This window comes from Chrysemys picta, chromosome 4 (genome assembly GCF_011386835.1).
Source record: "Chrysemys picta bellii isolate R12L10 chromosome 4, ASM1138683v2, whole genome shotgun sequence".
Lineage (NCBI taxonomy): Eukaryota > Metazoa > Chordata > Testudines > Emydidae > Chrysemys > Chrysemys picta.
In genome coordinates, this window is record NC_088794.1 from 93,379,090 (window position 1) to 93,406,859 (window position 27,770).

A 27,770-nucleotide genomic window follows, 5' to 3' on the forward strand; every position below is an offset into this window, starting at 1 on the left:
AGCGCGATTGCCTCAGGATACCGAGGCAAAATCCACCACCACTAAGATATACAGTACTTAAAAAGAATGAGGAGTACTTGTGGCACCTTAGAGACTAGCAAATTTATTTGGGCATAAGCTTTCGTGGGCTAAAACCCACTTCATCGGATGCATGCAGTGGAAAATACAGTAGGAAGATATAGCTATATATACAGAGAACATGAAAAAATGGGTGTTGCCATACCAGCTATAACAAGACTAATCAATTAAGGTGAGCTATTATCAGCAGGAGAAAAAAAACTTTTGTAGTGATAATCAGGATGACCCATTTCCAACAGTTGACAAGAAGGTGTGAGTAACAGTAGGGGGAAAAATTAGCATGGAGAAATAGTTTTACTTTGTGTAATGACCGATCCACTCCCAGTCTTTATTCAAGCCTAATTTAATGGTGTCCAGTTTGCAAATTAATTCCAATTCAGCAGTTTCTCGCTGGAGTCTGTTTTTGAAGTTTTTTTGTTGGAATATTGTGACTTTGAGGTCTGTAATTGAGTGACCAGGGAGGTTGTAGTGTTCTTCGACTGGTCTTTGAATGTTATAATTTTTGAAGTCTGATTTGTGTCCATTTATTCTTTTGTGTTGATACTGTCCGGTTTGGCCAATGTACATGGCAGAGGGGCATTGCTGGCACATGATGGCATATATCACATTGGTAGATGTGCAGGTGAACGAGCCTCTGATGGTGTGGCTGATGTGATTAGGTCCTATCATGGTGTCTCTTGAATGATATGTGTACAGAGTTGGCAACGGGCTTTGTTCCCCCTCCAAGTGGGGTGTGGCATAGGACCCGTTATGTCCATTGCCACCCTTTGGAATGCCTCCCGTATGATAGGCAAGGGGAGGCAAAATCCATCAGCGGAGCCTTCTGTGGTCTCACCGGTTTCTTCCTCTCTTGACACACTGCACAAGTCCTACAATAATCCCTCACATCATTCGGTATCCCTGGCCAGTAGAAATTCCTCCTCAGCCTGTCGTAAGTCCTCTGTACCCCCAAGTGACCAGCAACGGGCCTATCATGTGCTACCAGCACTAATTCCCCCTGGTGTTGGCTGGGTACAACTAACTGCTTATAGGGTTGGCCAGGGCCTCGGTTCTTCCCTACAGGTGCCTCCCTATACAGTTTCCCATCCTCTTCAGAAAACCTCCCCCACCCCTTTGCCCCCTTTCCTGGAGTTCCCTCCGAGACGCACTTTCTTATGCCCTCAAGGGAGGGGTCAGCCCTTTGTTTAGCTGCAAATTCCTGACAGACAACCCTTGAGATAGCATCCCCAACCTTAGGCACAGACTGCATCTCCCTACCCCCACCCCTCCTTCTAAATGGAAACATACAAGATTTAAGATGGATTTCAGTATCAGGTGACATGGTCTCATGTCCCTGTGAGACCTCATTCTTCTTTACCGGTGGGCTGGCCTAGTCCTACACAGGAAGGCTTGCAGGTAAATAAATCCATTTACAGTTCATTGATTCTGGAGCACCCTTAATGGCTTCCACTTAATATGTTTACATCAGGAATACAAGTTTATATCTTATTTTTCTAACTCCAGACATAGAAATAATACATTCAAACAAGTAGGATGAATACACTCAGTAGATTACAAGCTTTCTAATGATACCATACAAGTGGTATTTAACGTAAAGCATATTCCAGTTATGTCATATTTATAAGCTTATTTCCATAAAGCATATGAAGTGCAATGTCACAAATATATTTCCAAATCAATGTATTACCTGACCTCAGGGCAAATTTAGGTGAGAGCAAATATTTCATGGATCTTCAGGTTTTCTGTACTCTTCGTTTTGAATTCAAAGGATAGTTTTGGAAAATAAATATAAAGTTTAAACATTCCAATATTCCTTGCAGGGCTTTTAAAAAATATTTTTGGTGCCACGTACTTGTATGTAACCTGCTTTTAGCTTAACTCTATTCCCTAAAATGTTTAGTAATGTAGTTAACTGCTGTGAGTGTAGAGCTTGGGAAGAGAAAAGGGAAAAATATTATTTTATTGTAAATAAATATTGGCTGGTAAATTTCTTCCAGCAGGCTTTTCACAAGTAAACTTTGATTTAAACCTGAAGTCATAAATCTGTACCTCTGCTTCTGCATTTAATGCTCTGCTTCCTCAAGAAGGATTGAGATTTAAAAGGTGGAAAACCATTTTACCCCGAAAAAATACTTCTTGTGCAGTCTTTTCTACTGAGTCAGCAAAACACTTAACTTTTAGGTATGTGAGTAGTCCCATTGAAGTCACTTGCTTAAAGTTAAGCACATGCTTAAATGTTTTGCCTGATTGGGGGCTGAATGAATGAAGGAAGTAGGTAAGGATCATATGAGCGCTGGTTGTTGTGACTTAGTGTTAGATTCTTAGTTTCATGTGAAAAAGTTTTGGTTTTAGTCAACCTGAATGCAATTTTGCATTGTTTACAGTCAGTATATAGTCATTTTTTAAATTAGACATTGACAAAAATGTAAAATTATGGTTCCAGGTGCTACTCTTCCCCCTCCCCTTACAAACTCCACAAACACTAACTCCTCAACACCAAGCCTATACAGAATGAAAGTAGATAAAGGAATGCTGGCAAGATTTCAAATAATTTGAACAAATCTCTGCATGTTTCTAATAACACTTCAGCTGCACCCTTGATACTGTTGCGTCTTTTTTCACTTAGTTTAAATGATCAGTTTAGTTTTATTATCAGGATGGATTTGATTTAAATCGAATTGATTTAACTCATGATTTAAATCACTAGTCAGGAAGACTCGATTTAATCATGGATTTCTACATAAAAGTGCATTCTTGTCGGTTGTTATAACCTTAATACATATTCTTCACAACTCAGAGATAGATGTAGGTTTCATTTTTAGAAGGTATACACTATACATTGTTTAAGTGATTTATTTTGAAAACTTTTCAGATTAGTTTTACAGCTATATCAGAAAATGAATGACTCTTTGGTTATTTCATTTACCAAAGGTAATTGAAGCAGATATTGATGAAGTCATTCGGAGGTGAACTATCTCCAATTCAACAGGTTAATCATTAATATTTGGAGGATTTTCTTGCCATGGTTTATTAGGAGGAGAACATCACCAGACAGACATTTAAATTGATTTATTTAACTAAAACAACGTTTTGAATTCTGGATTTTTTTTTTCAACAGCAAACATAATATTTTAACAAAACAAGCATATGAATTTTTGAATTTAGTTAAACATTCAAGTTTTTTAAAGTCTGGGTTTTTTTTTGTTAAAATTGTTTTTAACTAAAATAGTTAAATGAAATATTTAAAATAACAAAACCAAAAATTAAATCGACTATGTCAGCCAGGTCAACATGAGAAACTTAAAATATTGGCTTCTGCAGCTAACTCAGTCGTCTTCACCTTCATTTTTCTGTTTGTTCATAATCTGGAAAAGAAAAACAAACTTTCCTGCTTTTTCAGGTCCCAAACGATCTCTCAATTTGGAATGAATTAGTCCAAAGGAAGAAAATATTCTTTCTACATCAGCAGAAGAAGCTACTGCTGTTAAAAGTGAGATTATCACTTCAACAGTCTCTGCATCCAAGTGCTTAATTGACTTCCACCAGTTCACTGGTGTGACTCTTTAAAACAGCATCAGCAAACATATTTCTTGAATGGTTCACCCTTTGCTCTGAAGTTTATTATAGTTGGCATTATGGAGGGATGACTGATGGATGTCCATATCATAGCCAACTCCTCTTCTTCAGCAGTTAAGGTTTGACCCTGGTACTGAGTATTGAGAATATTTGCAAGAAAATGAGCTGGAGATAGTGCTTGTCCAATTTGTTTTTTTAATGCTTGTAATTTAACTCTGTCATTGCATATTTCTCTTTTAAGATCTCACTCAGTTCCTTCCAAATTTCAACAGCGTCAGCAATAGAACAGCTATTTCCCTGCATTTTGTTCAAGGCTACAGAAATAGGCTTCAGGTACTCAGCATGTGTTCAACATTCTCTTAAGCCCAATGTTGAGAACTTGGCTGTGACGGTGCCATCTATTTTTTCATGATTTTGTTCACAAACTGTCATCAGATTACGCCAGTTCTTGATATAGTGCTCAAAACAGTCCACTACTGAGTCTTGTGGGAGAGTTAGCTTGGTTCCTCTGACTTTTTTCAGAGCAGTTGCTGCAAAATGGTTGTTTCAGAAGTATTTTGCAATTTCAACAACATTAGCCTTTATTTCTGGAACACTGAAGTCTTTGGCTAGGAGGTGCATCAAATGAGCACTGCAACCCTATGTTGTTAGAGTGGGACTCTCTTCACTCTCTTTTAAATAATTTCTTCTCATCTTGGATACATTTGCAGCATTGTCTGTGACCAAGTTGTGTACGAGACATTTGAATTTTTTCACAGTTTGTTATAGCTTTTACTGCTAGTTCTTATAAGTATTCTGCTGTGTGGGCATTTCCTGATGTAACGATTGTTTCTGTAAGGAAGATATTCCCTTATTCTGTTGTCACACAAGCACATACAACAGGATCATTGTGGACATTGCTCCACCCATCAAGGCTCAGGTTAACAATTTTACCCTCTAGACCAGTGGTTCTCAAACTAGGGCCGCTGCTTGTTCAGGGAAAGCCCCTGGCAGGCCGGGCCGGTTTGTTTACCTGCTGCGTCCGCAGGTTTGGCCGATCGCAGCTCCCAGTGGCCGCGGTTTGCCACTCCAGGTCAATGGGGGCTGCGGGAAGCGGCGGCCAGTACGTCCCGCGGCCCGCACCACTTCCTGCAGCTCCCATTGGTTTGTTGCATAAACAGGGCAATTTTTTCATCAATTACCTCTTTTTGTAATCTGCTGGTTCTTATCGTATCACAAACTTATCTATGGTTGTTTCTGGATGATGGAGATTTTTTTTTTTTCTTTTTGCTACAGGTGATATACTGTGGCTATGTGACATACATGATGTGACTGAAACACTATTATTGGCAGATAACTCTGAAACTATAGAAAATGATGGTGATCTTGAAGGTGGATAGTCTTCAAAATCCTATATGTTGAGGATGGATTCTCCTAAACAGAATAAGTCAATGCAGTTATTTAATTATTATTACCATACAGCTCATTTAGTATTACTCATTGCATTCACTGACACTCAGTACTACTTTAAAGGTGAAATTGTAAAAGGAAGATCTGCCTATTTCAGCTATTTATTTTTTATTACAACTGAATCTAAAATGATAGTACCATAGAGTAACAACTATATTTTTTGCTCAAACATGAGAATTCAAGACTAGTCCAGAAGGAAGACAGGCAGTCCTTAAGAAAGAAGTATGAAATAAAAAAGTTTACCAACCTGAAGATCCTGCATGTTCATCATCCGTTCATCATCTTCAATGCAGCTTCCTCCTGAGAAGGAACACTTCTCATGATGTTGTTTCGCTCGGGCAACCAGGCCTTGCATTTCTTTGTTGCACTGTTTGTATTTTGCACGCATGCCTGTCTTACCCACAGGTAGAGGAACTTCATTTAAAATATTCCCAAACTGGGTCTCTTTTACAGCTTACTGCCATTATAGGTTTTCTCTTCTAGTGAGATGATAGATCTCAAATCAATGAAGGCTACACTCAGAAAGACCTCAAGACTTCTGGAATATGCTGCTCAAACCGTTTCAATTTTGTTTCTACTGCCTGTCCCTCCCTTCTCATATTTATCTCCAGACTTCTTCTCCTTGTCCAGATCTATTCCGCCCCCAACAACCTTCTATTCATTGAACTTTTTGAAACTTTGCACTTTTAGAGAGAGGTAAGGGATCAACTCTGTGTACACAAATTTGCAGAAGGACAATAGGGTTGAGGTCTGTTATTTCTCACCTCTGTTTATTTTATTTAAAAACATTTTTGCTGTTAACAAGCATGTGATTTCTGGAGACACAAATGCACAGTCTGAAAACTGCAAAACTAAGCATTTCTGATGGTATCTTCTAGTCTGAGCACTGAGTCCCATTGGGTAGATAGAAAGATTAACCTAAATAATCTATAAAGAAGCCTCTGGAATCCCATAAGATTGGGTCCCTAATCCATGAACTATTGGAACTCATTTACAAAACTTTTCTTAAACATTACATGAATATATTGTCTCATACTATAGAATTAGAATTTATAATCTCTACTCCATGATGAGATATCTTTGAGCTATAATGTATCTTAATTAAAACTACTTTTAGATAGTTTTTCCCTCAAAAAGCATTTTATCAAAAATATCAAATTTAAATAAAAAAATCCAATTTATTTATTTATTTAATTCATTGATTTTTGTCCTGTTTATTATCCTATCTGGTTATTGTATAGTAGTACGGTATTGATTGTTTGAGTATCTGACACTGCCAGAGAATGTCTAAAGAAGTATATAATTTAAAAACCAAACCAAACAAAATTTATTTTTAATTCAAATAATAAATCCAGCAAACATTCCTATTCATCATCCTCCCCCTGTTTTGGTTTTTTAGGAAAAACTATCTTTATTTTAGGTTTAAACTGCGTAACAGCATACCCTTAATCCTTCTATTAGTCTCTCAGTTTGTCATGGTTACTATAAAGAAGGAAGGAAGTATTGTGCATTCAGTACCTCTTGGCAAGTGATTGCAAAACAAAACAATTTTTTTTTTGAAGGTGGAGAGAAATGGGGACAATTGACACTTTGTTATATCAAACAGGAACTAGCCCTTATGCTTTTGTAGTCAGCTATGGTGTTTATTTTTTTTCTATTTAATGATCAAATAAATTTATACCCTATTCTAAAATCTTGTTGCATCTCATTTTGATATCAATGTGAAGTTTAAGCATTTTTATACTACTAAACTAGAAGGGTCTGACTTTTTTAAAACTAATCAAGGCAAGGAAATTCAGAATTAAAACTTTCTCTCCTTAGTCTGCCAAGTTTAGCTTTGTTATTATATTCAGTGTTATGGTGCAATGGTACACTTAACTTTTTTTGTTCCCCATAGCCAGTGTCAAGCATTGAGGCAGGATTTTAAAACATTTGTGTCGGAGTTACACTTCCAAAATGTGGGAGCATATAAAATCTTGGGTTTGCAAAGGGTGGGTATATGAGTATATTTAATCTGATTGTGGGGAAGAACTGACAATGGCCCCGTGTCTACCATGGTTTGGATAAGATTTATGATTCTTTTTAATCTCTGTGGATTTGTAAAGATTAAATTTATCATTCACCGACATCAAATGTCATGAGTTTTCTTTCAGAGCAGAATTCCCACACTTAAACAAACATCCTCTGCCTGGACTAAAGAGCCCAGTTTATAAAACAAAAATAGAGGTTTTGTGACTGGAGGCTATTTTGAGTGGAAGGTCCGGAGGGAGGAAAGAAGCCTTCCATTGTGTTTCCACATGTCATAATAATTGCTAGCTAGAGCATCCTTGCTTAACGTTGCTGAGAAGCAGTTAGCTTGTGCTAATGCAGTAGTTCAGCATAACTGAAGCAATGCACTTTAAAGGTTGATCACCATGTCATGAACTCTGCCTAATCCTTGGCACATCTAATTTTGAAATGAAGTTTCCCACAGTTTGGCTTCAAGCTCTGCAACGAGGTCTTGGGAAGACCTTACAGCATTCATTATAAGTGCAGGAAGACTGCACCTCATGTAGAAGGAAAGCTTGCAGTCCACAGGATGTGTGTGGCATGAACTAGTCTGTCTGTGAGACACATCCTATTTTAAAATAGTCTTCCTGTAAACTCTTGGACTCCTTCTCTACTGATCTTTGCTGACAAGGCCATGAGATCACTGGCGTTATACTGTACGTCTGGGTGTTTTCCTGTGTTAACATAATGTATTGTACAAAAAACACTGTCGTTTTTCACTCTTAGTGAGACTGCCCTCTCCTTTCATGTGGCTGGGTGAGACTGGTGTTTGTACATTGAGAGGAAATGTGCTAAATAAAACTTGCAACTGGTAGTCAGTATCTGGTTCTGTTCTGGATTCTGGCTCACAGTAATACAGCAAGTCTGTGGCAGTCACTTAAACTGAGGCAAAGAGGTTTCCTGTCTGCAGATATGCATAATATCTGTCTTACCAGGGTGTTACATATGTATCTTCAGTATTTCTAGTGTGCCTATCAGTGTAGTATATAGGGTCAATTGTGTGAAGCGTAATATGTGGAAAGTGATTTGAAATCCTTGGATGGAAGTAAATATTGAAGTATAAATTATTGCTACTATGAGGGCTTGGTTTTCAAAATTTTGTGTAATTGTGAAACTAAGTTGTAGATGCAGTTACCATGGCTTGCCTGTGCAAGTTTGGTAGTTGCCCACACATGGCGATTGTATGTGAATATGTAAATATCTTGAATTTGCACATTTATGTTGTTATAATGGAAAATCTGTTCATAAGGGTCTTTCCTGAGAGGTGCTCAATACTGTTCAACTCCCACTGAATTCATTTGGAGTTGCAGCCCAGCAGTTTCCTGAGCAGGCTCTAGATATCCAAAAAGAAATCACAAAAGAAGATGTGGGAGAGGGGAATATCTGGGGCAAATCCTCCGTCATCAACGTGCCTGACATGTTGATGAGCGGTAACGGTATCTAAGGGACATTATCCTGTAATCTGATCTAGGCTGGTGGACACCTGCGCAATGGGTCTCCTCAGAGACCTGTGGATTCATCTATGTGGCTCTGATTTGCAGAACTGGGGATTAAGATTGTTGCTGCCACTTTGTAAGCTTTATGTTGTATGTGTCACCATCTTCTGAATCACCATCTTCCATCAGCAGGAGTCTCTGGAAATGCTGATTCATAGCAAAATAGGAGACTTAGAACCAAAAATAGAGACTCTTTTTGAAGAGCAACATCAGTGAAAAGGAAATCCTTATTTGAAAGCGAAGTACAGTATACCTGGTCTATGGAACTCACTTCTGCAGCTACTGATACAAAGAATTTTAGATTAAAAAAGATTAATACACTAGCACCTGTAGTTATGTGTTTTCTAAGGACTAGATGTCAACTGTCTAGATGTCTTGTCAACTGTCTGTAATTGACCATCTTGATTATCACTACAAAAAGTTTTTTTCCTGCTGATAATAGGTCAGCTTAATTAATTAGCTTCTTAGAGCTGGTATGGCATCTTCTCTGTATGTATATATATACTCTTATTATATGTTCCATTCTATGCATCCGATGAAGTGGGCTGTAGCTCACGAAAGCTTATGCTCAAATAAATTTGTTAGTCTCTAAGGTGCCACAAGTACTCCTGTTCTTTTTACGGATACAGACTAACACAGCTGCTACTCTGAAACCTGTCTAGATGCTGAAACTGAATCCATGTGGGTGCAGGGATGTGCAGATCCATTTTCAGTATTTAGACCTTAGCTACAATATATCTGAGCATGAAGTGACTGTCCTCTGAGCTCAAGAATGCATACTATTCTCTCTCTGCACCCCCACCTCTACCAAATAAATAACATAGTCATGGCATTGGAGCATTAAGCAGAAGCTGATATAGGTCACTCCTGGAAGCAGAACAATGTAGTTCTGATATCATGGTAGTAAATAGGAGATTCAGAGAGAGAGAGAGAGAGAGAGAGAGAGAGAGAGACTCTCTTCTAAGCTTTTGGCTCTTACATGTCATCTTTCTGGTTTTGGTCTGTATGAGTTAAATAGTAGTTCTTCCCCTCTTCCATTCCTCCAGATTTTAGACCTCAAGTAAGATGATGGAGTTGTTCCCTGTAGGTTGTACAATATAAGTTTGGTGCTACTTGAAGCAAGTTTACCGAGGCTGGTGAAGAGATACTATTTCAAAGCTATCATACTTTTAGTTCCTTGAATTTAACTTCTTATTACCAATATTATAAGGCTTCGGTTGTTGGGTTCTGTTGAACTGAAGGCAGAGTGAAGCGGGAATTGTTTAACAAGTGGAAAAGCTCCATGGAATGTATATGCAGCTACAGCAGTCTTGAAGTAAGATTAAATTAGTGCTGTTTTATAAAATGACACACAACCTACCAAACCATTGCTAAATATTGACCCCAAAGTAGCAGCGTTGTCCAGGCTCCCACCCACTGAATGCTCAGAGCATTCTGCCGCTGGCTGTCAGAGCAATGGTACTACCACTAAAGCCTGAAGAATTGTCCTGATAGGTCCAGTTTTGATTATTTTAAGCTGTTGACAGTGGCAATCCACAAACGTGCCCTAAATTGTAGTAAGTCGTGATTGGCTTTAAATACACCAATTCTGTGGGAAACCCACGAACCTAGTAATTCTTGATTGATCAGATTCTCTTTGTTTGATGGAGACTCTTGAATTACTAAATCCTCAATTGTTTTCCTACATGCAATTCTTCAAGGGTATTTCTAGGGTAGTTCTGCTGTTCATATTATGAATAGGGAGTTAGAGCACAATTTTCTTGAAGCTAAGCAGGGCTCATTGTAGTTGCTCTTTCCTTCTCTGAATCTGGAAAAATGGGTAAGCCGGTGTATGCTGCAAAAGCGCATGTTACTTAATAAACTGAATTTTGCTATTAATATTGGCCTCAAATTGGGAATACTTCCCCACTCAGAAAAGCATGGAAGCCTGTCCCCAACTTTTAAGCATGTGCCTAAGTTCCATTGAAATTAAGCACTTAAGCTGGTCCATGAAGGAACTGCCTTTGGCAGTAGCCTATCCCTGGTGATTCAGTGGGAGATAGAAAACCCATCGGAATGCTGCTAGGCAATTGTGCAATGCTGTACTAGGAAGGAAATTGTCTTCAACTGAGAGGCATATATGTGCCTTAGGACAGAAATTAGTTCTGCAATTGGAACTTAGTTAACAATTCTGTTATACAATTCAGACTCAAATTCACCTCCTGTTCCTCCATGTGTTGGCTCTACAAGTGTTACCAGAAGAAAAGTTTACTTACGTATGTTACTGAAATCAGCAGATATGACTGTGAATTCAGCCAGCAGTCAGATCTGTTCAGGAAGTTGGTGTCATTTTCACATGATCGCTTTTCTGACCATGTCTGCAAGTTTAAAAACCCCTCTTTCTATAGGTGTTGCTGTTAGCAGCACACATACAAACTTAAATACACATGTGCTAAATGAGACTTCCTAATGTATGCATTGCTGTATTTGCTGGCATCAGTCGTGCAGCAGCATACGTTAAATTAACTACAACTTTGTGCAGTCATGCTTGAGTCAATAACTGGTGAAGTGAATCTTATAGTTGAGGGCATGTTTTTATCTATGGTTTTACAGGGGAGGATTGACTTTCATTATTCTGACTTTATATGACGTTAGTGACCTAGACAAATGTGGGATTGGGCCAAAAGAAATCTGATCAGGTTCAGCAAGGACAAGTGCAGAGCCCTGCACTTAGGAAGGAAGAATCCCATGCACCACAACAGGCTGGGGACCAACTGGCTAAGCAGCAGTTCTACAGAAAATGACTTGGGGATTACAGTGGACAAGAAGCTGGATATGAGTCAGCAGTGTGCCCTTCTTGCCAAGAAGGCCAATGGCATATTGGGCTGTATTAGTAGGAGCATTGCCAGCAGATCGAGGGAAGTGATTATTCCCCTCTATTTGGCACTGGTGAGGCCACACCTGGAGTATTGTGTCCAGTTTTGGTCCCCCCCACTACAGAAAGGATGTAGGCAAATTGGAGAGAGTCCAGCGGAGGGCAACGAAAATGATTAGGGGCCTGGGGTACATGACTTATGAGGAGACGCTGAGGGAACTGGGGTTATTTAGTCTGCAGAAGAGAAGAGGGATTTGATAGCAGCCTACAACTACCTGAAGGGAGGTTCCAAAGAGGATGGAGCTAGGCTGTTCTCAGTGGTAGCAGATGACCAAATAAGAAGCAATGGTCTCAAGTTGCAGTGGGGGAGGTCTAGGTTGGATATTAAGAAACACTATTTCACTAGGAGGTTGGTGAAGCACTTGAATGGGTTACCTAGGGAGGGGGTGGAATCTCCATCCTTAGAGATTTTTAAGGCCCAGCTTGACAAAGCCCTTGCTGGAATGATTTAGTTGGTGTTGGTCCTGCTTTGAACGGGGGATTGGACTAGATGACCTCCCTTCCAACCCTAATATTCTATGATCTGCTTTTTGTGAAAAGTTGGAATTCCAGTTTTACACTCCGACAACTATTTCTTGCCAAGAAAAATAGTGAAATGCATAAAAAGTTAGTCCCTGATGGTGGTTGGACTAAGGGGGTATATGTCTCTTGAATTTTATTTCTTTAATATAATTATAAAGAAAATGGCAGTATTTTTTTTTTAACCTAAATGCTTGCTCATCTTCCTTTTCCTTTTTATAATTCCCCTTCTCTAGGTACCTATTAGAACAGGACTTTCCAGGCATGAGGATCGGTCCAGAGCCTACCACAGATTCTTTCATTGCTGTGATGTATGGAGATACAGAAGGGAGTACTCCTGGAAATGCTTTGGTTGTGGACCCCAAGAAGCCATTCCGTAAACTCAGCCGCTTTGGAAATGCTTTTCTGAACAGGTAAGGGCAGGCTCATTGCTGGCCTTTTGTTTTTAATTTTAAAATTCCATCCGTCTCTATGTCATTTACTAAGACAACTCATTTTCTGCTATATTCCTTTCTAACAATATAAATATTACGTATTCAAATGCAGCAACTAGCAATTGGGAATTGTTATAAAAATTAATATCTAAAGATTAAAATACCATATAGTGAATTTTTAACCTGGAGCTGAATGTATAAAATCACAACAGTTGACTGTGAAGGGAGATAACATGCAATAAACAAACATTATAATGGTGATCCAAACTACACAAAAATATAAATATGATGTATGTTCAGTTACAGGAACTGGACTGGTCATTATGAAAAGTAATTCACAAAAAGCTGCTTAAAGGTCTCTTCAGCCAAACATCTCGTGGGTGTGAGAGTTTCAGCAATACATAACTCTAGAGCAGACTTAGCCCTAGCTGGCCTTCTCTACCTCAGAGAGTGGATTGTGTAGATTAGCATCAACGTAAGTACCAATGGTGCTGTGTGTCCACACCAGCTATGCTCTTTCGGGTACAGATTGGTTGTAGTTTTGGTCAGCATCCATTATTGTGCTCTGGATACCACAGTTCCTGGCACAGCCCTCTAGAGCAGTGGTTTCTGGAGATTTAAAAGACCTCCTAAGAGGGACAACATTTGAAAAATTCCACATGATTTGTGTGCACTTCCAAGCTGCAAGTGATGAATTTTGACGAGTGGAATAGATGAAGACAGCCCTCAAGGGTTTTGATAAGACAGCGTAGTACTGGGATTTGGGTGGTTTATTATTATTATTTTTTTATTTTATTTTGCATAAATGTGGGATTTTTAACTGCTTGAAAGCTTTGCAACCTGGAGCACGTAATTCCTGGGGAAATTCTGCTCCACTGCGCATGAGCAGAATTTATGTCGCCTGCAGATTTCTTTCCTTCCCTTCAGAAAAATGACACTCTGACGGGGAAGCAAAGGGAAGCTACAAGAGCGGTCATGCAACCCTCCCCAGCAGTATGTTTCAGGTGCCCAGGGCAGCCGGCAGAGAGGTAAATCACTGTGGGGCAGGAGGCAGGACTGGGGAAGACCCAACTGGTGGCTCATACTCTGCGCTGGGCTCAGCTGCTAGTCACAGCTGGGCTGGGGAGGGCAGGACTTCCTCTTCTCCTGCACAGCATCTGGGGCCAGGTCAAACCCACCCCCAGATTTCTCCCCCGGCTGCAGGAAGTTCTGCAAACTCCCCCCACACACACTTCTTGCACCCATCACTCCTCAGCTGCAGGGGGAGGGATCCCTGTACACCCAGACCCCCCCTGCTGAACTCTATCCTCCCACTCCCATATATCCCCCCCCCCCGCTGAACCTCAGTCACCTTCACCTGGACCCCCCCTGCAGAGTCCCATTTCTGTTGCACTCAGAACCCCCAACCAGCTCCTCTGGATCCAGATCCCCCCCACACCCGGATCCCCCACTGAGCAGCCCACACCCAGATTGCCTCACACCGAATCCTCTCAACCCACAACTGGATTCCTCCACATTAAGCCCCTCCACTCTTGAATCCTGCCTTGCCGAGCCTGCCTGCCCGCACAGAGGGGCAGGGCCCTGTGGTGTTTCTGGGGCAGGCTGGATCCTTGCGCTGTGTCAGGATTGTGTGCAGCCTCACTGCTGAGTCTGTGTCCTGGGAGGGGAGCTGCACAGTGATCTTCCATCTCTGTGCAGCCAGTGGCCCGTGCTCCCCAGTGCCATGCTGGAGCCTCCACATTTATTTGACAAATAAAATTTGTCAGAATTTGCAGAATTTTAAAATGTGTGCAGAATTTTAATTTTTTTGGTGCAGAATTTTAAATTTTTTGGCATGGAATGCCCTCAGGAGTAACATAGACTATATTTATGTATTGGGTCAAATCCCACAGCCCCTGCTGAGTTAAAACTCTCAGTGACTTCAGTGGACAGAGTAAGCACTTCATGAACCAGCCTTCTTTTATTTTCCTGCTGTAGTCAGTGGTGGTTTGAAGAGGAAGCCAGGACCTGCGAGACAAATTAAGTTAAATTGGTTCCCTTCTAACACGAGTGCTTCCTGTTCGGCTGATAAACTCTGTCTTGTGCTTTAGCAGAGCTGTTAGAATGCAGTTTTTATTCATGGAAGAAAGGTTGTGTCTGCTTGAAGCCAAGCAGACTGTCAGTTTGCTAAGAAATGAATTTATGTAAATAACTACGGCAGCTCTCTGGGCAGCTGCAGATAAGCTTTATTTAAAATGTATTTTTGTGGCAAACACTGCTTGCTATTGTGACCAAAGCTCTGGTCTCCACTGCATATTCCTCTATTCTTTCTTCACAAGACAGTATAGTACTGTGTACTATTCTGTATACCAAGCAATCCATGAAAGCCATGTACACCTCTACCCCGATATAACGTGACCTGATATAACACGAATTCGGATATAACGCGGTAAAGCAGCGCTCCGGGGGGGCAGGGCTACGCACTCCGGTGGATCAAATCAAGTTCGATATAACGCGGTTTCACCTATAACGCGGTAAGATTTTTTGGCTCTTGAGGACAGCGTTATGTCGAGGTAGAGGTGTATATGAGAAGTATGTAGTAAACAGTATTTATACAATACACTACTGATTAAACAGACACATAGTAATAGTGAACATTTTCTGACATAAATAGGATGACCTAGATTCTTTACTAAATCACCCCATAGCTAACTGTCTCAGCCCCCTAAGGAAGGCTGTGTTCCTGGCTGAAAAGAAAACGTTTCAGACATGGTTACTGACTAAATTATTAAAATACATGCACTGCTTTGGTTGTCATGGTGCAAGATACTCTACTGCGATGCGATTATAAGCCAGCAACCTTTGCCTCCCTGATACTTACAAGCTCCCTGTCAGCGTGTCCAAAATTGTTGCAAAAAATTATCATTCATCTGTTATTCCGACCATGTTACTTTTATCTCCAAATCCCTCAACTGCCTCCACTTACCCTATCAAGTTTAAACTTCTTAAATTTGCATTCAAGGACTCGCATAACTTCCACCTTCCCTGTATCTCAGATCTTGTTACTTATTTTCCCTCCCTCATCCCCTTTACGTTACTGGTATTGACAATCTTGGCATCTCATTGTATTCTTTTTCCATTTCTATCTTTTTTGGCCTTGCTCTGTGCTGCTCCCTTTGGTTGGAACAGCCTTCCAATCCCAATACAGTAACTCCTCACTTAATGTTGTAGTTATGTTCCTGAAAAAATGCAACTTTAAGCAAAACGATGTTAAGCTAATCCAATTTCCCCATAAGAATTAATGTAAATGAGGGGGGTAGGTTCCAGGGAAATTTTTTTCACTAGACAAAAGACTATATTTTACATACACACACACACACACACACACACACACACACACACACACACATATATATATATACACGCTCACACACACAGTATAAGTTTTAAACAAACAATTAAATACTGTCAAGTATCGGGGGTAGCCGTGTTAGTCTGGATCTGTAAAAAGCGACAAAGAATCTTGTGGCACCTTATAGACTAACAGACATATTGGAGCATAAGCTTACAGTGATGATGATTGTGAAGCTTGGTTGAGGTGGAGGAGTTAGAGGGTGGGATATTTCCCAGGGAATGCCTTACTGCTAAATGATGAACTAGCAATTGGCTGAGCCCTCAAGGGTTAACTCTCACACTCTACAAGGCAGCAGGAATGGAGGGAGGGGAGACAGCATCGCAGACAGAGACACACACCATGTGTGAGAGAGAGAGAGATGCGCATTTCCCCTTTAAGTACACTGACCCTACTCTTAAGTACACTGCCTTGTTAATTAGATCAGCTTGCTGAGACCACAGCTGCTGCCAGCAAGCTCTCTCCATCCTGAGCCCTGTCGTGTGTGTCCCCTGTTCTATGGAACATAGTGTAAGAGGGGTTGTCAGGGTGCCCCCCTCCCCTCGTTCCTGCACCCCGCTCTTCCTCCCTTCCCTCCCGCACAGCAAGCAGGAGTCTCAGGGAGCAGCTCCAAGGCAGAGGGCGGGAGCAGCACATGGCAGTGGGGGGAGGGATAGCTGAACTGCCTGCAATTGATAGCCTGCTGGGCAGCTGCTGCACAGGGAATTTAAGGGAGCAGGGAGCTGATGGGGGGCTGCTGGTCCACCCGGGTTCCAAGCCCCCACCAGCTAGTTGCAATGGGCTGCTCTTTCTGCAAGCAGTGGACAAAGCAGGCGGCTGCCAAACGACGTTAGAAGGGAGCATTGCAAAATTTTAAACGAGCATGTTCCCTAATTGATCAGCAACGTAACAACATTAACCGGGATGACTTTAAGTGAGGAGTTACTGTACTCCAGGACCCCCTATGACCTGGGGTGTCTGGGGTAGCCATGTGGCTTGTACTTCCTTTGTCCCAAACACAAGCTTCACAGCACATGGCATGGAAAAGCCTTAGAGTTCTCTGTCCATAGACACATGCCCCTACATGTCTTGCTGACTCATAAGGTGTATCCCCTGGCTCCTTTCCCTGGGTTTATTGTACCACTGATGACCCTTGATGGACCATCGAACAGGCTAGGCAGTGCTTATGCCAGTCTGTCTGGGGGTGTCACCCAGAAACACAGTACAAGATTGGAAATACAGATATACCGTACATATCTATAACTCATAATACAAAGGTGATGCAAACATATAAACAAGATTATCACATTTGGCCAATTGTAACATTTTCGCAGATACCTTACATGGCGTATCTGGTCAGATTCATTGCATTTTATAACATTGGTATCAATAACATTACAAAGTGTTCCACATATTCCATACAGTGTCACACCCCTCCTTTTTTAAGAATTCAGCTCTTTCTTAAAGACTCATGTTCCATAAGGCCCACATCAGTCAAATGTAACGTAAGAGAGGAAATAGTGACTGAGAGAATGGAGAAGTTAGCAAACAAACAAGAATGCAGCAGTACCATCAAGAGTTGTACATAATGAACCTAACAGGCCAATTATTATTATTATACTTTTATTCCTCCTTACTTTTTGTTGCTCTTGATAGTAGTTGACATATCTAAAACTAAATTACAGGTTCCTAGGTGCAGCGACAATACTTCTTTTTTGTTCCGTAAAAAAACCTAGGTAGCATGCCCTTGGGTGCTGATGAAGTATTCAAGAATGAAAATTGCTACAAGGTTACAGAAAAAATTGTATGATATTAATTTGCATTTGAGAAATAGCATGTGATTATGTAATTAAAAGGGCATGTGGTAATGCATACAGTGTACACCAGAAGGTGGAGTTAAGAATGTAAGTGCAACCTTAATTTGCTTTTTAAAAAAAAAAAAACAGGTTTTGATTGCTTATTTGAGCAGCCTTGATGTTCTCAGCATAGTTTTACGTACGGGTTATTCAATAAAATGGAATGTAGCTTTCTGACAGTAAAGCAAAACTTAGTTTTCAGTTTCAGATACTACAACTGCTTTTTAGGCAAACTTTCTAAAATTGTTGCAATCCAAAATAATTATAAATTTGGCTCACTTCTTATTTCCAGACCAATGTACATCAGCTTCAGCTTTCGCCTAGTCTGTTCTTGCTAAGGATCACTGCTCTACTTGTAGACAAAGGAGATACATTCAAATCAGGAATGGCATGAAATGGAAAATGGTATATGTTAGTAAATTGATCTTTGTAGCCTGGCACTTAATTTGCTTCTTCTTGATTTATTATATTTTGAGAGGGTTGGCAAGTGTGCTGTCATCTACAAGATTCTTTCTGCAGTATACCCAAGGTTTCTTGTTGTTTCCATTCTGATGAAGACGTCTCACTTTTACACTTGCAGTGATACTCTGATATCACGGCTTGTACTTGTGTTTCTGTACTTGTATGTTTAATTTCAAATGTGGAAAATATGGAATGAAAACCCTATGTATGGTGCTAATGAGGAGGAAACGTTCATTGTTGTACTTATGGCACTGCAACACTGTGTTTACAACAACTTTGTAAACCTGTTTTTTGGTGCATGTCTGTTTGCTTCTGGACAGTTAAGTACAATAGCAAGGTGTATATGAGACATGTGCTTTGAGACTTATCTCAGAACTAGAATTTATTGTATTTCAGATGCATAGCATAGCTTTTTCTTAAAACTTGTCATAAAAAGCAGTTTAAAATGATCATGCTGATATAAGAACAGGAGTACTTGTGGCACCTTAGAGACTAACAAATTTATTAGAGCATAAGCTTTCGTGGACTACAGCCCACTTCTTCGGATGCACGCATATGCATATGCATCCGAAGAAGTGGGCTGTAGTCCACGAAAGCTTATGCTCTAATAAATTTGTTAGTCTCTAAGGTGCCACAAGTACTCCTGTTCTTTTTGCGGATACAGACTAACATGGCTGCTACTCTGAAACATGCTGATATAGTTACATTTACAGTTTGAAACTTTTACATGACTTATTAGACTGACCTAACTTTTGTGGAAATATTTTTGTAACCTGGCTCCACTTTGCTTTCAGGTCATAGGCTAATCTAGAAACTGCAGCCAGCCATTTCTAACTTCAATTTGTACTCCTGTTTATCACTCCTTTTCTAGATTGTCCTCTTCCATATCCTATTAATGCTTCTTGTGTGATCTGCAGTGTTATCCCCACGTCTAACTATAGCTCTTGTTTTGCCTGTACAACCTGTCACTGCTGTTATGTCATTTGGCTTGTGGAGAAATTTGAACATTGTAGCATTGTTCAGCTGAAATAAAGGTTCTTATTTCTCATAAGATGGATGCCAAATTTTCTAGTTGATACTAAACAGCCACCAGGCTTTCTACATAAAGGTGAGATGGTGTGAAAGTACGTGGATTAAGAAAAAATTCAGTCTCTATAATATTTCTAATAAAAGAAGGTGTTTTCACCTTGTATATATTGGCCATTGCTCTCCTTTTGTCCTCTTGATCATCTAGTTTATATTTTAGGAGTCAAGTCTTGCATCTGATGTATGTTTACATTTTTGTATTTCCTTGACTGTTGTTGCCTGTGTAGTGTTGTTCCTCAGAATCTGGCCAGTTTTGTGCTTTTTGGTGCATTGTTTCCTTTATTATCTCTGCTGTTGGGAAGTGAAGGGCAAAGTTTTTTTAATAGCAGTGTCTCACTGACCTTTCAAAAGCAGCACATGAACTTGCAAAACCTTTACTTAAATAGATAAGGTTACTTTGATGTTTGCAGAATTTGCTATATTTAGTACTCCGTATTCTCTATAGTAATTATAGGAGATACTGAGATAATGTTGTTTACTTAACATGTGCTATTGGAAAGTCAAGATGGTTGTGTCTTTCTGAATCAGAAGGGATGACAGATACAACAGAGTTTGGTTTCCTGAGCGATGCCTTTTAATGGATAAAAGCAAGGAGTTTCTCTGTGCGTTTTCTCCAATATCATTACTTCTAAAGCTCACCTGGAAAATAAGACAAGGCTTTAGTTTTGTTGATAGCTTCTAACTTGGGTGCCTCCAATTCTCCTGGATCTTCCAGATCTTCTGTCTTAGAAGCAGGAGCATATTCTCCATCTGGACTTGAAATTTCTGCAGTTGGCTGCCTGGACCATACTATACTAACACATTTTGACTTTGATTGCAGAATTTTTTGTTAGAGAGCCATGAATTCTACACAGTATAGTACAGAACATTCTTTATTTAGACAGCTCAGAAGAAAATTGTTTTAGCATCTTCCTCTGTGCTGGACTATTTACTATCATAGGCCAGTTTGGCCTTTAAGTACAAGGTTCGTTATTTGGCTATATCAGTTTATATATCTATTCAAAGATCTTCCTTCTTCAGACATCTACTGTCTGAAGCACCACTTTCTTGGGACTTGCCAAATGAAGGCACTACTTGCCAAGGTGAGGGCACTACCATTTGAATTTTGGGAGAAAGGCCACTGTGCTGTCTCTGAAGACCCTGTTACTGATATCATTAATGTCAGCCATGAGAGTCCGTGAGATCCAAGATCTATTGGCTGACTCTCCTTACAGTGTTCCATAAGGATAAGATGTTCCTACTCACTTGCTAAATTTCTGCATAAAGCTCTGAAGATGATTTTTTTTCTCCATTTGAAATAATTAGCCTGTCTGTATTTTATTCCCCTGTATTACACATTTTACCAGAGGGGGATAGGCTTCACTGTCCAGTTGTTGATAGGGCCCTGAGCTACTACCTAAACAAGGCAAGTCTTGTGCAGGTCTCCTAGGCTATTGATGACATACAGGGATAGCTTTTCCCTTTAGATTTATCAGCACTTGGAAAGTGTCAAAGTGGCTCATATTTTATATACAAGCCTGTTATGAACTTGCAGATGATATAGTACCCAAAGGCCTTAAACTATATTTTTCCAGGTCAGAAGCACTCTGCCTGAGCACTTTCTAACACAGTGATGTATAAGGCTGGTCTTTGGAGTTCTATGTGTATTTTTAAGCAGGACTACTCTCTTGATTTGACAGTTTATTACAGTTCTGATATCTCTATAGCTTTCTACCTGCCTTCCTCAGATTTTTAGAGTCTCTGGGATTTTTGGAAATGGAAAGGAACTGATGCCATAGCTGTATCTATGCAGTAACTTTGCACCCGGCATTTGGTTTCTTGCCATGGCAAGTGTGTGATCCATTGTTGCCATTCCTAACGATTTTATCAAGTGTTTCATTATCCTTGGTATTTTTAGTACAGCCTCAGCAACTGGAGGCAGGTGGTTACATAAGAATCTCAGATTTTTTTTTTTTTAAATGAAAGTTTCTGGCTCTAATTGCTGCAGAAAAAAGCCTGAAAATGTGAATGAAGTGTACCTTAGGGGCTCAGAAACTCGAAGGCAAATTAAGGGAACACCAAAAGAATTATTTTTTAAAATCTCATGATTGAACATTTGTGGTAGGCAATACAGTGAGCCCAATGTTCACTGCTTTACAAAAAAGTCCACCTTTGTTAAGAGTATATGGACTCAAGAGTGGGGATTTCTACAGGCAATCTAACCAAGAACTAGAGCTGCTGTAAATAACTTCTTTCCTCCTTCCCTCCAGGTTCATGTGTGCTCAATTACCTAATGAGGTTCTGAAGAGCATCAGCATCATTGATAGTCCCGGCATTCTTTCAGGAGAGAAACAGCGCATCAGTAGAGGTGAGTTGAAGCAGTCAAAGTAACTAACATCTCTAACGACCTGTTCTGCTGTGCTGGGAAATTGGTCCCGCTAATCTTTCTTAAGGGCCTGCTTCAGTGGCTTGGAAATGGTGCAGTTCCACTGTGATGTGGGAGACCTGTGTGTAAATTGTCCCTTTTTGGTCTCTATGCTGAACAAATGTTACAAAGTCTGTTGCAATCAATGTTTTGAGGTTAGCTGTAGAGATTGGGATCAATGTTCCATTCATGTTGAGTGGTGCAGGGGCTTTTGTTATTGTGCTGAAATGCACCAAAGCACTTTAATAAATAAAAAAAGCATTGTGTTGAATTTTCAGAGTCCATCAAACACAGTCCCTCAATGTATATAAAACTAAAGAAACAACCAACAAGAAACTTCAAGTAGTTTAACATCACACTGAATATTTGCTAAAATTGACAAAGTCTCTGAGCATGCAAACCACAACTTTTTTCAAAGGCTTATAACTTGCCCAAATTTGGGTGGATTTTTAGAAGAATAGTAACTGAGTATTGTAGTTCCAGAAACTGGTTACATTTAATCGTGCAAATAATGTAAATTATAAATATGTAGATTATAATTATAGGCAAGGCTGATAGCATTGTCTATTTTTAAGGTTCCCCGCTCTTGCTATTATAACACCATGTTTTCAGTTGCTTATCACCTTGCCAAACCTTAAATGTCGCTCCTGTCATTGCCCAGGCAGTTTGGAAGAAGCCATCTGATTAGAATGTGGAGGGGATGGAAAGGAGTAGATTGCAAAAAGGAGTCTGGTGAGACAGGGACTGGAGGTAGGGAAACTGGGGCTTGTTGGGCAAGAAGACTGAGAGCCAGGGGGAGGAGAGGCAGGGATTGGGCGCTGCAGCAGGGGGGAAAGGATTGGTTGTGCAAGGAGACTGGTATTGGGAGCCAGGAAAGGACTGGGAGCTGGTGAGGGAAACAGGAGGGTGGGCCAGGAGTCAGATGGCTGGAGGCAGGGAACACTGAGATATGACAGGGAGCTGGGATACTGGGGGATGTAGAGTGGCTAGGTCTAGTTGGGTAAAGAGACTAGGATTGAGAGGCAGGAAAGGAGAGGAGTCTGGACAAGAAGACTGGGACTAGGAACCAGTGTGGAGTGGAACAGGCATGAGAGAGGAGGGAAGATAGGTTTGGTGAGGATGCAGAGGGGACTGAAACTGGTTGAGGAGCATGGGGAAGGAGACTAGGAGTGGAAGCCAGTGGGTGGGGAGGGGAGAGACCGATCATATGAGGAGCCAGAAGTGGGGAACTGGAACTGGCTAGGTAGGGAGATTAGAGACGAGGAGTTGGAGGGGGAGAACTGGGACTGGTGAGGAGACTGGGACTGGGCTGAGGAGACTGAGCAGTGAGGACTGGGATTGGGTAGGCAAGAAGAATTGGACTTGTACAAGGAGCCCGTGGTGGAGAAGAGACAGGATTGAGACAGATAGAAACCCCATGGCAAAATGTCTTATCCCCCTCTAGTCTAGCGAAGATGAAAACCTATGACTGTTATCAGTTACTTCGTTAGTTCAAGTGTCAGAGGTCTGCACAATGAAACTAGAGGTTCCAGCTTCACTCATGACCCATTTGGTGTCAGTATGATGCCACATGATGGAATCTGTTTTTTCAGTTTGCTTTTGCAAAAACCCTCAGAAATTACCTACAAAAAGCTTACATTAAAAGAATATTAAGGTTGCAAAGTAAGCACTCAAAAGTTAAGAAATGTCATGTGGAAAAGATAGCATGTGTTCATGTAATCAAAGACTGCATCATAATGCATATGCACAAGGCATCTGAATTAAAGTTGCACAGGCATTACCTAAGTTTTGAGTGCTTCCCTTTGCAGCCTTATGGTATTTTAATGTTGTTTATTTGTGTTTCATACTTATATTTATATTGTACTAAGAAGACTATAACTAGTAAATTCAATTAGCAAATTCACTTGAAATAATCTGCTATTGTTAGTAATAAAAAAATGGAAATGGAGAATGAATACCTGTCCTTTGTTCCTCTTTTTTCATGGAAGCAGATCTTACAGTAGCTATGAGATGAACTACTAAGTCAATATGGTAGAGGACTGTTGATATTACATCCTGCTAAGTTCCTGTCATCTCTATTCTGACAGAGATTCTCAACCATATTGACACAGTATGGTTTACATTAACAAGAGGTATCTCTGACTCCTATGAAGCCAACATGTCTGTTCATCAGCACAAATCGGCTAGTACTGCAAGCTCCCAAATGTTATTTTCAGATATTTTATTATGATATATGCATTAAACTTGAAAGGGAGAATATGGTTCTGCTGAACACTAGTTAGCTTTAGCCAGTTTAGTTGTTGTGTGAACAGGGCTTTGTTCTACAGCAAACCTCTCATGTAAATTCACCCCAAGGTTGGCAGAGCATCTACTTTTGAACAAGGAATCAAGAATTGGGATTTTGTTGTAGATGCACACTCCAACAAATTCAGGTGTGTACACATGAGTAAATAGTCCTGTTACTGCTCAGATGATTATGCAAATACACTGTGCTCACCCACATGTATTTGAAGTACTGAACGTTCAGGTACATGCCCGAGTGTGTGACATAATGACTGCTCAATCAGTGCAAATACAGCTGCTGTTGAGTCTACTTTGAGTATTGTATTGTCAAACATTTATGTAAACAATGGGTTTTGTGGAGAACAGACTTGTGATTCAGTGCAGTGCAAAGCCTCTCTGAGCTGCTTCTTGAAGGAGAAGTATGAACAATAACCTTAGTGTGAAAATAGTTTAACTTAACACATTTTAAACCATTTAAACTTGTTAAATGATTTTCTAAATCAATTGTGTACTAATGTGAATGGGATTTAAGAGTCCAGATTACTCATGAACTTGTATCTAAAATGTCTTAACAAACAGAGTACGCCTTGTAGAAAATGGAGACTGGCCTCTGGCAATGAGAATTAAGTCTCCCAGGGCACAAGTCCTAACATTTTTTCTCTCCAATAGTTAGTGAAAGTTTATTTGGTACACTAGTTGTGTGAGAGTTAAAGCTACTGAGAGTGGCTTTATGCTTGACCCTGGCTTTGTAAAAAAGGTTGTATTTTAAAACCATTAGGAGTTACCCTCTCCACTAGCAAAACTAAGCCCTGCCCATGCTGATAGCATCTGAGCAAAAAGCAGACGCTGCAGGGTAAGCCCAGGCTTAGCAGAACTCGAGTGAGCGGACCCTGGGTTTGTTAACCTAGGGCTTGAGCGTCTGCACTCATTTGTAATCCCTGGTTAGAACTTCTTGAATCCTGGGTCTCACCCTGGAGCTCCAACATCTACACTGCATTATATATTATTATTACTTCATTACGAAGTCCTACCCTGATTGCAGGGGACTGGTTAAGATGACGTATTGAGATCCCTTCCAGTCCTACACTTCCATGATTCTATGCAGGCCCATGCTTAATCACCCTCTTCCTAGCACCCTTCCAAAATGTGGCCACTCTAGCCCTTTGTTCATAGTGCAGTGTGGGAAAACTTGACAATCCACCAAACTTGGCTATGTAGATGACAAAGAAAGTTGGCCTGTGGGACTATGAAATATGTAGTGTTGTTGGACTCCCAGAGGACAAGCCCAGTGGGTCTGTGTCTATACTGCAAAGTAGTAGGGTCCTGGCTTGACTCAGGTTCAGACCCTCCACCCTTGTGAGGTTCTGGGACCCTGGGTGTGAGCCCTGGGTTAGTGTGATTTGTGTGTACTCAGAAGAGGGGTAAGGCTTGAGCGTGAGTGTGAGCCCTGGGCCTAGGCTGCATTGTAAACATACCCTTTATTTCTACCATAGTAGCAGCAGGAGGCAGCCAAGCTGCTAAGATCTACAGAGGAGAACTAGCAGTGGACCCTTTAGACAATCTAGGGGTGGAAAGGGGCAGAACTGTGCATCCCCAATATCCAAAGACCAGCAGTAATTGAAGAAAATTGCTAGTAGGTCAGAAATTCATGTTCTCGTTCACCCTAAACCCTCATCCTGTGAATATCCGCTAGCAGTGGCAGAGAAAGGCCATACTGGAGGGTGGGGTGGGGATGGAGAGGTGCTATCAGAGCAGGGGAATCTTCATCCCTGGAGCTAGGAACCTAGGAGAGACATAGGAACCTATAATCACTTCCCCTCTGATTAATGGGATATATGAAATGGACCATCTCCATTGCACGCAGGTAGACCAGCAACACTCATAGGAGAGGGGAACAAGGAGGATCACATCACAAGTAGCTGGTTTCTATTAGCAGTAAAACTGCCGTCCCCCTAGTTCAGGGGTGGGAATTGTCCCCTGCTTTCCTGCAACACCTGATTCATTCTTGCGAGTTAGGGGTGTTTGTTCTTGCCCCTTCATTCTTGTTGAAATTATTATTTATGCAGGGTATTACCACGCCTCTAATTTAGCCATAAATTCCTCTATTAAATCCAGAGGCTGAATGGTATACATACAATTGCTCTAATCAGGCCTAAAAAGACTAAGTAATAAGTAATTTTCCATATCCAAACCGTAACAAAACATTTGTCCATTTGATCAAGATACCAAGGTGTGCTTAGACCCATGTTGGTCGGGGCTCCAACTTGATCAGACAGGTATTAGCAATGAACCCTTTAAGAGTTTACTTTTTTATACCCCTTACAAACAAGTGATGTCATTCCTACTTATTGGACCTACGCTAAGGCCAAATTAAGCAATTTCTTATATAGCCAATTAATAGTGCCCTGGTACCCAATTAAGCATGTTTTATTTCTCTTATTTCAGCCCAAACCTTAAATAATATGATACTGGTATTTTATCTCACCAACTGTTTCGAACTAAAATTAGATGCCCGTTCATCTTCTATAGGAACTGCCATTTCCTTTTGTTTCTGAGCTGATTGCTGACTTACTTGTATTTAGTAGCTCACGTTCTGTTTGTGTGGCAGGAAATCTCTCAGCCCATAGTGCTGATTATTTGGAAGAGTCGCTTTTCTCATTCTTTCTAAATTTCATATTTCAACAACCTTTTTTAACTTTCAGTTTCCTTCTACTTTTCCTTTAAGCTTTTTTTTTGTGAAAACTGGATTTTTTTTTCCACTCCATAAGTAAATTAATTAGATGGGGAAGTATTGCATTGGTCCAGGTTGCTAAGTGAAATTTAGTACCATCTGATGGCTAGTCTGAGCCCTCTATCCACTGTCCATATCATACGACTACCATCATTATTGACACTCACAGTGGTAATCACCTGATTGATTCAGTGACATTTGTGAAAGAAAAGTTTGGTCACCTTCTGACAACTTGGTGAGCAGCAATCTGCCTCCCTGGTAATATTTTGTGTGTGTGTGCGTGTGTAGTGGGGAAGGAAATCCATTCTTTGCTTTCAGGGCGTAGAGTTAAAGGTTTCACTCTTTTTCTATGAAGCAATTGTTGAATGGTTTAACTATTAACTATCAGTTTATATGTGCAAACATAATTGCAAGAAAGACTTAATAAGCATTACTAATTTACTGGGAATAAGTAAAATTAATCCTGTGTTGACTAATTAAAATCCAATGTAGAAACTGTATATTTTAAAATGTAAGATATTAAGCTTTCTTCTGTATTAATAAACCCATCCTGGTGCTTGCCCTTCAGCATGACTACCTACCCATATATTTTATTAAAAGCTTTGGAAAATTCGACTAGTTACTCAAGAAAGAGCAACTGACAACTTTGAAAAGGGACAAAAATTTACATTCCCCTTTCCAAGGTAAGGTTCTGTTCACTTTTCAAAGCTGGCTTTATTTGAAAACACCATTGTCCTGCCCTTATGAACAAGCAAGATATTCCATAAACTTTATTATGTGTCTAGCCTCTCATTAAACTTGCAGGAGATTTCAAGCAGTATGTGTAAATACATAGCAATATGACGCCTGGGGGACGTGTATATGCTCTGGGCACCTTGCCATACGTGAGAAGGTTCTGTGGTAACACAAGGTGTGATGTTTGCCGAGTTATTTCAGACATGTGTTTGTTGCCTACAGGATCTGAAAAGAAAATAAGTGGAAGGGAAGGAAGGAGGTGGGGCACTGGAGAAGCTTCCATTTCAATTACAACAAAACACATTTAGCAGCTCTTCCTGGTTTACAT

General features: G+C 40.4%; 1 protein-coding gene across 2 annotated transcripts in view; it reads left to right on the top strand.

Annotated features, from left to right (window-relative positions):
• Positions 1–27,770, top strand: part of EHD4 (EH domain containing 4) — a 68,885-nt gene that overhangs the window by 9,627 nt on the left and 31,488 nt on the right. For both annotated transcript variants that reach the window (XM_005284605.5, XM_065593063.1), the window contains 2 exons: positions 12,318–12,494; positions 21,539–21,636. In XM_005284605.5, coding sequence (XP_005284662.1) covers positions 12,318–12,494; positions 21,539–21,636 — 275 coding nt within the window. The remainder of the gene's footprint in view (positions 1–12,317; positions 12,495–21,538; positions 21,637–27,770) is intronic.